This window comes from Zosterops lateralis, assembly GCF_965231275.1.
Source record: "Zosterops lateralis genome assembly, chromosome: 1".
NCBI classification, from domain to species: domain Eukaryota; kingdom Metazoa; phylum Chordata; class Aves; order Passeriformes; family Zosteropidae; genus Zosterops; species Zosterops lateralis.
The window spans coordinates 7,783,657-7,796,204 of NC_139762.1; the positions used below are offsets into that span (position 1 = coordinate 7,783,657).

Consider the following 12,548-nt stretch of genomic DNA (forward strand, 5'->3'; position numbering starts at 1 on the left):
AGTTGAATTCACTGTTTACATAGCTGTGTAATTACACACAGTGCTGAAATCTGATGGGGGGACCCTATCTGAAATAATTCATGTCAAGTACAAACAACAGAGATCAGGCCATAAAGGTGATATTCAGACAACCTAAATCACACCTAAACACCTTTGTTTAGTATTTCCCATTAGACTGCCCCTGCTCAGACCCCCATCTATCTGCACTGCATTTCAGAGATAACTACTTCAATCTTCTGACTAAGCATAAAGACCTCAGCAGAATCTAAAGACACTTCCTCCTTTCATTAGTAAGCTCCTTTAGAATAGTAAAATAAACATAATTATTCAAGTTTTGAAAGAAAACAATTCAGACAGAAACTAGACCATCACAATGCTCCTAAGAAAGAAACCTAGGTGGCATGACTAGAGGAGTTAGAATTCAGCCTCTGCCCTGTCCCCAAGGCCCATTACTAATAGCTGTTATGGAATATGCTCCCACACCATATGACGTGGTCACATCCATGCAGATGTAAATCCCCACATTTAGTTCAAGCTACACACTAGGGGACAAAAAGAAAAGAAAAAAAGAAAAAAGAAAAAACCCAGAAATATTTAACAACTTGACTGAACAACATTTATAGTCTTTAGATAAAAAATGTCTATCACAATACTTTTCCAAATTCTAGCCACATGAGGAAAACAGAGCATCTGAGAAGATACAGAATAGCTGAGAGCCCAAGCTTCACCTCAACAAGTTTGAACATGTTCAAGACAATTATGACTTCACTTTTTCTAAGGGTGAGAATGCTAACTAAGTATAGACAAGAAACCTTCATTGGTCTAAAAAAGCCTTTAAAATAATGTGGTCAAGCTAACAATATAAAAACAGCTTTTTTTTTTTTTATCTATCAAGACAGTCTAAAACAAGCAAAATGCAAAGAGACGCATGAATTTAAAAAAAAAAAGTAAACCAAAAATATTCTTAAACAAATATTTATTTACATTATCAGTAACTTTAAAACCCCCACTGACAGCATCTGATTAACAAGCCTTGAGATCAAGATTTTCTGCTTGTCCATAAAGTAGATTCACAACCAACAGTACTTTCTCTGTTCTGCTCTACCAATGTATCCTTGTCTGAGAAGACCACAAAGAGAGCACATGAAATGTGAGTTTACCAAGCTTTTATATTTATTCTTTACCAACTAATACATTTGAAATTAATGTATTTCCAAGCTGTTCACAGCAAGACAAAGAATAGTCTCCCATTCCATTAAAGAAAGAGACAACAGCATAGCCAGACATGAGCAAGCCCTTAGTCCTACATAAAAGAGCTCAGAGATTATTTCTTTAAATAATTTTGCTTACAGATCATTTATTTCTTGAGTTACCCTCCTGTTTCTGGGCCCAGTTCCCTCCTAAAGGGTTTCTGGAAGACACAGGCAGAAATATAAATTAGAATTCCTGCCAAATGTGTTTTGCACTTTCCTTTGTGTAAATCTCTACCAGGATGCCTGATGCAAGGTTAATTACTCAAAACATGAACCAGGAAACACTGTGTGTGAGAAGCTTGAAGTAGCATTGAAAGCCAGCATTTCCCAGAGCCTTATGGCTTGTACATCCCATCTCCTCTGCTCCCTCTAGAGCAATTCTGCTGTGAGCTGCTCCTCCTAAACTTACATCCCTATGGGTTAGAGAACATTAACTGTGGCACACTGTTTGCCCAGGAGGCTGGAAGTGAAACTGATGAGAATTCTATCAGTTTGATTGAATTCCTCCTTAAAAGAACACCACTAACAAAACAAATCCAGTTATGGTTGTACCAGTACATTAAACCTAGCTGGTGATGTTGGCCTTGAGGCTGACAAGCACCGGACAGCTTCCATCCATGCTATCTAATTCCCAAACTCCCACACAAACTGTGCTGGGAACAGAGTGTGGACCACTCAAAACCTTGGGCCAGCCTTGAGAACTGCTTGGCAGAGTGGGCAGAACTGGATGAGCAACCCCTGGAACTGTGTGACAGTGGGGACAACACTGGGGACAGCAGTGTCCAGCAACTCCAAACATTCCCTGCTGGGTTTTTCACAACCACCGACAAGAAGCCAAGTGCTTCACATCCCAGAACACTGCTGCTGGCTACAGCCATGCCCCTCATCCATAAAAAACACAAGCACAGCCACAAATTAGCTCCACTTAGAAATGGAAAAATTTAGGAAACTGAAATGATCACTTATTTTTCATTTCAAAATTCCCTTTTCCAAGCTTTTCCTCACCAATGACCCATTTCTAAGTTCTAGTCTCATGCAGTTCAGTGGGCCACGGTTAGAAAAAATTGTCACTTGCTTTTATTACAAGGGAAAGAGTGGAGGTGAAACAAACAGAAAAGCAACAGGGAATGGGAACTAGGAAAAAAGGAACTGAGAAGGCTGGGAGAGAGAAATCTGAGGAAGCTGCTGAGTCTTTGGAATCAGCCAGCAGAAGTTTTCAGAGCACGTATCTCAGAGGGTAAGAGGAGGCCTTCATCATCCATACGTCTAATAGAAAACCCAAATATCAGAACAAACAGCCCAACATATTTGTGAAAACGCTGAGGACAACTGTTTCACAAAGTTGAGGGTGCCAGAAGAGCAGTTACTTCACACTTCACTCTATTAGGGCAGGCTCCATTTTAAACATCTCAATGTGTACAGTGATTTGGCTGGAAGTGGTAACGAGAAGCACTCGCTGTGCCAAGGAAGGGGGAAAGCGAGAGCAGGAGAGAGAGAGGAGAGCAAATTTTTATCTTCAATTAACTAAAAGGAGAAAAGCAAATTTCAACAAACTCTTTGAACTTGTTGCTGGAATCTCTTGAGACTTACAATTTAAAGGAGGACCGGCAGTTATTGTACTGGAATGGGCACAATGGCAAAGCATTCCAAAGCAGGGGACAGATAGGAAATGTATATGAACAATACAGGCTACATCAAAAGCAGCCAGTAATAAGGGTCTGAAACTAGAAAGAATCGTATTAGGGATGGAAACAAGGGCATTTTAATGAATATAAAGGAACAGCATAAACTGTCAGGGATAAAAATCAGAAGAGATAAAAGCACAGCATGCAGTATTACCACTGTGCAGTATAAAAGGCAAACAAAGTTTCAGAAATATTTTAGAAGTAAGAAGGAAAACACAAAAGTCTTTACAAACAGTGTTTAGAAAGAACAAATGGATAAAACAGACTCAAATGCCATTTTCTGTATTTTAGCCTTCATAAAACAGATTTATTGTAGCTAATACTAGAAATTGATTTTGTTGCTAGACTAAATAATCAGAGAAATTCAAGTCAGCAGGACTGGAAGAATTTCACACAATGCTTAAGAAACAGAGAGAAGTAATCTCTAAACTATGAGCAATCATCTTCCCCAACACAGTCCTGGTAAAAAATGTCCTAAAAGAGGCTGGGAACAATGATCTATGGCACTCAGAGGGTTTTTATTTGCAAATTCTTTTCAATCCATGTGGATGAACATTATAAGAAAGTCTCTTCCTCCAGGACATGCATGAGGACATTGACACACACAGGACTTATATACAATACATGGCTGAGGCAGGGACTACAAATATTTTTGATGACAGTATCTTAACAGAAATCATTCTGATAAATTAATAAGTGCCTCATATCAACCAAGTGAAACCTAATAAAGACTAGCAATCTTTTGAAGGATAAATCAGTTAAATCAATATTATGTTGCTAAAGAGGTTAACCTTGTTCAGTGCACAACAAAGGAGACAATCACCTGATAAATATACAAAACAAAAGTTTTGTATAAAAATTGTTCTCCATTTCAGCTGTGGAGTCTTAGCAGTGAGTAATACAAGACAAAACTGGCTTAATCAGCAGTAAAGAATATTTATTTTATACTGTACAAAATTAGTTACTGAAACAAATTGCCTAGAGATACAGGGGAACTGCATTCACTAAATACTTCAAAAATAAGTCAGAGAACCATTTGTCAGAAATGGAACAGGTACACAACACACAGAAGGATGAGCAGGATCACCTTGAAGTCTTTTTTGGCCACACAGTTCCATTTATCTCTGTTGATACAGGAAAACTAAATATTCCTTTCATTTAAAAGAATTTCACTGTGCTCCTGAACTTCACGCTTCAGGAAAAAGAACCCTGAATAATTCACATTCTGCATTTATGAAATAGCTTACTAATAAATCTCCCAAATTTTAAGACAGAATTACTCTTCTCTTTATTATTAACAATATGGAGCCATCATCCTATCCTGTTCTCTTGAGCCTTAAGAACACTGCAGACAGTCTTCACTGCCAGACAGACAGGAGGGAAAGACACCACTATTGGAACATCCAGGTTCCATGAATACTGGGATGTTCCAGAAGTCATTCTGGATTAGCTACAGCTTCCAGACATCACAAACAGCCACCTCAGATGTCAGTAAACGTTTAGTGGCAGAGACTGCACATTTGGACCACATCTTCACTATAAAAAATTCCCTTTTTATTTTACAAGTAACTCAAACTGTGCATGCTCCGAGGAATATAAATTTATAATAGACAAAGTAAAACCTGGTAATTTTTCCTAAAGTTGATTTTTTTTTTCTGAGAGCCTAATTAAAACTAGTTTTGGCAAGAGTTTATTTTCAGTAATAATGTAGAAGAAGAGGAAAAAGTCCTCTTTTTCCCTCCCCCTACCCAATGCCAAAAGTCTGGGTGGAAACATCCTAGTTTGACAGTGCTTCCAGTAGTTTCTTCAAGAAAAGCAATTAGAATGTTGATAAATACAGCACTGAAAATTAGCAATTATAAATTTATATGGGAACGGCTGGCAATAGGATTGGATGCATGTGTGATTTAATAAAAATACTTCCCAAAAAAATGCAAAAGGCAAAAAATATCCTGAAATAAGCAAGATCTCATTTGATTTTCTCATAATGCCTATATATTGATATACTTGTGGGAAGGAGCTTCCAGGATACCAGAAGTTATTGTCAACATAAACTATTTTACTTACATTGTTATTTGTTATTTGAGGGTGCTTTAAATACTCAATTTAAGAATGATTCCCAGGTTTAAAGTGAGAACTGAAATTCCTTATTTAATCAACATCTGAGGCAAAGGAAGATGAGAACAACTCCTCTATCTATATGCTGCCAAGAACCCTCTCAACATCACTATTTCTTTTTAAACAACTGATGAACCAGCTTTACGTGACCATAGGCTATAAAAAAGTCTCCTGAATTTACTTCTACATTGGAAAGCTCAAAGCCTGAGACCCAAAGCCTCTCAATATTCAGAGAGCCGGGGCTGTACCTTTGCAGAGAGCGTTGCCAAGAGCCGCAGCTCTGCCTCCCGCCAGCAGCCTGGCCCTTGCTCTGGCCTCCTCCTCCTCGCCTGTGCTATCACAAACACGTTTCTCTGCCAGGTTAGCTCTACCCCAGCTCAGTTTCCCTGTGCAGCTCACCACAAGCGCCTGGGTCAGCACAGGGGAGAGAACAAACAGCTGGTAGCAGAGGGAGGGCAGCGCTGCTGCTCCTTTTTCGCTGCCAGAACCAGTTTAAGATTTATGGTGTTTGGGGAAAACAGCCACCTGATGCACTCCATACACTCACAGTCTATGTTTCTTTATGTAATAAATAGTCTAGGTTTTAAGGGGTTTCCTACTTTATCTTACTTGCTTTCAAAAGCACCAATGCTGTTAGAAGAACTTACTCAGCATAGTTCTTTAACTAAGTGCTCAAACTTATTTTGACTTAACAGAGGAATGGCATGAACAGCACTGCCTAGTGCCATCCTTCCACAAGGAAAAAAAAAAACCAAACCAAAACAAAAATCGCAGAACAAAAATTGCAGAATTCAGTACAAGTTACCAAAAGTACAAGTTACAAGCAAAAATGTAGTAAAATCTTTCTCCTCCATATTTATCCAAACGATATGAAGGTTGTATGAACTGGTGATCAAATATATTAAACATAGGAAGAAGAAAAGCTTTGAATATTTCTGGGAATTTTCAGTCACCTAATTATTTAGCAATTAATAACATTTTAGTGTACCTATGACAGCATTTTTTGAACAGTTAATTTCACAGCATTAGTGTATAATAACACTGTATAAGGCAGTGATCATTAATGGTGGATAAGGAAATTCTATTTTCCCTGGAAATACATAACCCTGCTACCCCTCCAATATTGCTGTGTGTGCAGGGAGTTAAAAAACAACTCCAGCCTGAGAAAGGCAGAGCTCACCTATTCTCAGCAAGCCAACTGCCTTGGAAAACCATCTCTCAGCTGAAATTATGACAAAGAATAGAAATGTCCATTTCCAATCACTTATCTTATGAAAGAACAATGACAAGAAGTTAGTAGGAGTTAACATGCTAACGAGGAAAAAAAAATTCACAAGCAAAGCCAAGAAAATGGAACTGTTTTATTGTTTTAAATGAAACAATAAAAGGGAAAAGTCTCCTGTGTCATTACACACAGGATGAAGAGATGTCTGGTGTGTTGATGGCTCAAAGTAGCAACCAAGAGACTGAGCAAAACACACCTTGTGACCAGTATGTTGATATTTCAGACAGCCATCACACTTGATCTGTCTGACAGCTCTTGGAGGTCCTCTCATGACAAGTGCCACAGAAATTCAATGGATCATTAAATACAAATATAGAGGAACTAACAATTGAAATGTCAAAAAAGAGTCTGAAGAGTCCTTCACAGCAAGTGCAGTCTGCTTCAAATTGGGGAAACTATGCATCTATTTCCAGCATTCAGCTTAACTTTACCCACCCTGAAGACACAAGTGAAAACTCTACATGAATTCACATTTTGACAACTTTGTGGCAAAACAATTGGATAAACCCTATCCATCAGACAAGTACTTACCACAAACTGAAAATCTGAAGATTAATAGAGATAGCATTCACCTCCTGAGCACTGTGAGCCAGGCTCCTATGCAAAAAATACATAAAAGCAGTTGGGGAATTGCTTGGTAATTCAAACACGGTGGAGGAAGTCACAAAACACAGGCTGCTGAAGAAAATGGCACAAAGCTCAGCCCTGTTCTGCAGAGAGCCAACTTCGATCCTCACACCTCATCTCCTCCTCACTCTGTGTTCCACTATGTGCCTTCTGGCTTTTGGCCAAACAGTTTGATACACGTGGCTTGTACAGGCCAGTGTTTGCTTTAATACATTAACCCTTTGCTGTGCAATAGTTGTACAAAGCTTGTCCATCAAAAGGCCTCAGCCTTGCCCAGGTAGCGATGACCTTCCCTGACTGCAACATTTTTATTCTACCACACAACACACATCTTACATTTGCAAATGTTAAATTTTGAATTGAGAAAAGGGCAGGCAAGTAGAGACACAAGTATCACACAGAAGGTGTGTGATGAACTAAAGAAACACAGCTGAGCTATAAAGCTCCATCTAACACATTAAAGTTCTTTTGAAATGAGAGTAGGTATCTTTAAATATTGGCCTACCCTAATGCAAATGCAACTAAATTCTCAAATAATCATTTGAGGTAAAAATTCTCAAATAATCATTTCCTGGCAAAAGCACTTATGCTTAAAGGTCCTCAAAACTATCAGCATATGTGAAATCAATGGCCTTTGAAAACCTACTGCAGTTTACATTGGCCAAAGTAATGAAAGACTACTATGGAAATTAAAACATGGGTAATTAAAAAAGAAACACAAAATGTTCTCCACAATTTTGAAGGCATTATTATATGCTGCTTTAAACTAAACACATTTGCAAAAATAGCTTGTAACATTCATCAAGATCTGATGGATGCTGAAAATCAAGTTTAAAGTGAGCTTAGACACTGATCTACAAAGGGTCACAATCAATTAGTCTTCTGCTACTACATTTTGCTAAGAAGCTGCATCTGTTTATACTACTTATAACCTGTAGAGATTAAGAAAGCTCTGCTACTAAAAATTGATTACAAAAATGTTTACTGCACCTGTACAATACTATTCTGATACATTTTCATGAACAACCAGCTGTTCATATAATGACAGTATAGTTAAAACACGACTCTTCCTCTACAACTTCTTATTGACCACATTCCCATCCTTCAGGCCCCTACCCTGGAACTTTAGGTATAATCCAACAAGATTTCAGGCCATACAGCAAGGTGGCACCTAATTATTTCCACTTTTCCTCTACAATCCTAGCCAAGAGTTCTTTTAACCATGCATCTGAAAGCTTCTTCTCCATCATACCCTAAGCTTTAGTAATGCATCTTTATTATCTTTTTTCAATTTTTAAAATTCAATCTTTCTACCTTTTTAAGGCAGAAAGATGATACTACAAAAACATTTTCTTTGTCCACCACTTTGATTACAGTTCTCTGTATCCTTCCTGACACACCACAGCATGAACAACCTCCTTGCTGAAAATTTCAAGGCTCTGCTTGGCCTGTTCTTGCTCTGCCTCTTCAATTTGAATTGCTGCTCTGTACAGATCTCCCCCTTGTCAAAATATAAGGAAGAAAACATGAGTGTTGGCCTGGCAGTTCAGGCAAGAAACCAGCTATCTGTGAAAATCCTCAGGGTGACAATGCTACCCTGCTTTAAATATATCCCACAAGTCGGATGCCTGTGAATCACTCCCCGATGCTGAGATAGCCAGGGCACTTGAACTTCTGTGTGTTCTTCTGCTCACAGCATTCTCACAGCTCCCGTGTGCTTTCCCAATACATGTCTTAAATTTACATGCTGTCTTATCTTTACATTTAAATTAAGAAATTGTTTGTGCAGGAACAACCTTTGCTTATGCATTTGTACTGCATGTAGTGTAATGGTGCCCTGGCCTCTAGGCACAATTACAATATAAATAATAAAAATGAACTGTTCACCTAAGATTAACTCTCCTGATGGTGCTACATGAAGCTACATCCTTCAAACAATGATAAAGGACTGTTCTAGCACCACATTCTACCACGTGTACCTCTCTCCAGCCACTGCTGACACTGATCCCAGTTCTTCACCTACAGGAAGCCTCCACTGTTCCCTGCATTTATCTGTGTCCACAGCACCACTGGAATTTTTACTGATAACCAGGTGAAACGCAGAATGAGATGTGGGCAAATGCTGAAGAACCCTCTGCTCCCTCCTTCTGGGAAGAGTTGAGAATCCCTGGCATCTCACAGGAGCAGATTCAAAGCAGTTTTCCATCTGTCTGCTTAAACTCATCAAATTTGCTTAAAATCATGGCCTTCAAAGAAGGTAAAGCACAAAACCTAAAGCACTCTCCAATATGGCACTGCTGTTTAATGGAGGCATCCATAGCTGAGGAGTTATTCTACTCTGGCTTTGCCAGTTTAATGCGGGGCTCTTCGTTTCATCATTACTTAGGCTGCACTTAGACTGAACATTCAGTGGAACATTTCCTATAATGGGATAAAGCAGTTGAACAATTTGACTGGCTAATAGTGATTTAGACATGTGATTACAGTACAGAAAATGGTCTGACATATGCTCTTTTATCTGGTTTACACGAGGCACATTAATCCAACTGGAAAGCACAGAAGTGAAAAGGAAGACAAGACCAAGCACTCTGAAGGAAAAAAATAGAAAATAATTTTAGTTTTCTTACTTCCGTATTTGCTAGGCTAGTTGTGATCAGTAATTTGTAAGTAGGAAAACTCAAAACCATTTTCTTCCCAAAATGGATACAACTACAAACCACCAATCTATACCTGTGCTCTGCAGGTTAGAAAATAACTAATTTTTATAAAATCCTTGCTTTAAAAGCATTTATGACTTATGTCATAATGCCTTCACCAAAAATGCAGGATTTGCAGAAAGATGGTAGGAGCACCATGCCAGGCAGGAACAGAGAGTGAACAAAAAGAGTATTGATTCATTTTAATTTTGGTCTCAGCTAATTTAATTTTTCATTTTTTACACAAACACTTACAGTCATGTCAGTATAAGCTCAAATTTTACAGGAATATTTTATTTCTTCCTAAACCTAGCCAACAACATTCCCATGACACCAAAAACCTAACCAAAGGCAAGGAATTACCTCTTTAACACACACTTTTCCTCAAGAGTGCATATACAACCTCAAACTGGCCTAACAAGATAGATCTATTTCCACATATAACACTATTTGGGTTTTTTGCTCAGACTGATACATTTCAGTTGCATTTGCATTTTTCTTCAGAAAAATTTCCTTTAGAATAAAACATTCAAAGGTTTCCTATGTAAGGTTTGGATTTTGTAAGTAAAAATAAAACCAAAGTAGGTAAAACTAAGCATAAAGGAGATGAACTCAAGAACTTCACCACGTGTGCATTTGCCAACTACTTTCAACAACCACTATATTAAAAATTTTATCAGGAAAATAGGTAAGATAATGAAAAGGGGGAGCTGTAAACAACACACCATCCCCAAAACCAGAGGTGACATGAAAATCTTTGCAGGTAAACTTTCATCAATGACAACAGCAACAACAACAAAAAATCATGCACTCCAAACTAATGATAGTTCTATCCTGGGATATTTATACATTTGTAAAAACAAATGCACATAAAAGATGTGTGGTCTTTGCACGGGTTTAGGTCCAGCCCAGCAGAATCCCTTGCCATGTTGTGGACTTCCACTATGACCTTATGGTCGGGCTTGACCTTAAAGGTCTTTTCCACCCGGCATGTTTCCGGCGCGGAAATTGGCAGCGCTGTTTGTGATGGGCGTTCAGGGGAGCGCCAGGACCCCGCCAGGACAAACACGGCGGTGTCAAACCAGCGCGTCCCCCAAAACAAAGGCAATAACCCCTGAACCCCGAGGCTCGCATAGACCTCACAGCGCGAGAGGAGCTCTTTTGGTCACCTCCTGCCGTTCCCTGGCCAAACGTGCCGCCCAGCTTTGCCCTATTACCGCTGCCATCAGCTATGCCGTGGCAAGCTCCATCCTACTCAAAAATAACCCGCGGGGAGCGCAGCCAGCGCCGCTTTCCCTGGGGGCGGCCGCCGGGGCCTTTCCCCGAGCGGAGCCCGGCCCCGCACCCCGGGCACCCACAGCGGGGTCCCTCGGCGGGGCAGCCCAGCCCGGCCCAGCCCGGCCCGGCCCGGCGGGATCCCCGCCCGGGTCTGAGGGGAGCGGGGCGGCCCCTGGGGAGGGCCCGGCGTGAGGGGGGAGCGCTGAGGCGGGAGGGCACCCGCGCCCCCGGCGGGGAGAGGCCGCGGCGAAGGGAGAAGAGGTGCCAGCGCTTGGGAACGGGCTCCCCCCTCGCCATCCTCCGCCCCCTCCCTCCGTGTGGTGTTTGTTGTGCCTCGGCACCGTCCCGCCGGCACGTCCCTCCGTGCGGCGGCCGCTGACAGCTCCCCCCGCGCCGCCCAGAAACTCCTGCCCCAACTCCGCCCGTGCGCGGGGACAGGCCGCGGGGGTGTCCTCCCCGCCACCCGCCGGGAACCGGGCTCGCCTTCCCAAAAAAAGAGGAGGGGAAGGGGGGGGCATAGCGAGGGAAAGCGACGAGGAACTACCGTCAGCGCACAGGGAGAACCCAGGCGACGCTGAAGGCAGCCGAGCGTCCTGGCAGGGAACGGACCCAAAAAGAAGGGGGAAGGTGCAGAGCAGGCGAGGGAAAAAGGAGGAAGAGGGTGAAAGGGGAAGAGCTAAAGAGAAACTCCGAAGGAGGAGGAGAAGAAAGGAATAGAGATGATGAAAGAAGAGTGGGAAAGGGAGAGCAGGCGGAGGAAGACAAAGGTGAAAAAGGAGGAGGAGGAGGGGAAAGTGCAAAGGGGAGAGGAGAAGAAAGAAGGGCCCTGCTCAAAATGGCATTAGGCAGAGGGAGGGGGCGACGAGCGGCGAGTCTCCACTGACAGCTCTGCCTGCGCCTGGCCGCCTGCCCCGGCCCCTCTCTGCCTCGCACACACAAACGCTGAACTTACTTCTTTCTGGCTCTCTGGAAAGGGGAAGCGCCATCTTTGCGAGGCCGGCCCCTAGGTCTTTTGTCTGTGGCTGCTGCTGCTGCTGCTGGGGGGGGAGCTCCAGGCTCGGGGGGCTGCTGCTGCTGCTGAGGCGGCTCCACCACCGCCACCACCAGACTCTTGTCCTCCGTTGACATCCTAGTCAGCAGGACGAGAGAGACACATGGATGATGATGATGAGGATGAAGATGAGGATGGTGATGGGGATCCCGATGCTCCTCCTGCTCCCGCGGCTCCTCTCCTCCTCACCTCCGCCTTCTCCACCTCCGCCTCGCATCGCTGGCCTCAGCCGCCGCCGACCAGCACAGGTAGCAGGGGGAGCAGCATGGGGAGAGCAGGAGGAGGAGGGGAGGGGGGGACGGGGGGGGGGGGGGCGAAGAGAAAGCGCAGAGAGGACGGAAGGAAGGGTCTCACACACAATAACACCCTCCCCGGGCTCGGCGGGGTCTGTCGGGGCTGGGGGAGGTGAAGAGAGCGAGCGAGCGAGAGAGACGCGGCTGGTCCCGCCGCTCGCTGGGCGCCCCCGCTCAGAGGCCCCGGGCGCTGGCGGCGGCTCCGGCTGCTGCGCTGCCCGGCTGCGGCGGCCGCCGCTTCATTGTACCCTGGCCCTGCGCC

The 12,548-nt window shown here is 42.8% G+C and overlaps 1 protein-coding gene across 10 annotated transcripts in view; it reads right to left on the reverse strand.

Moving 5' to 3' along the window:
* Positions 1–12,276, reverse strand: part of KMT2C (lysine methyltransferase 2C) — a 188,839-nt gene extending 176,563 nt beyond the window's left edge. For 8 of the 10 annotated variants that reach the window (XM_083863965.1, XM_083863966.1, XM_083863958.1 and 5 more), the window contains exon 1: positions 11,895–12,183. In XM_083863965.1, coding sequence (XP_083720091.1) covers positions 11,895–12,070 — 176 coding nt within the window. In that variant the 5' untranslated portion in view covers positions 12,071–12,183. Of the gene's footprint in view, positions 1–11,894 lie in introns of all 10 variants that reach the window. The other 2 variants (XM_083863956.1, XM_083863959.1) reach the window with 2 other exon arrangements.
* Positions 12,277–12,548: the final 272 nt, after the last annotated feature.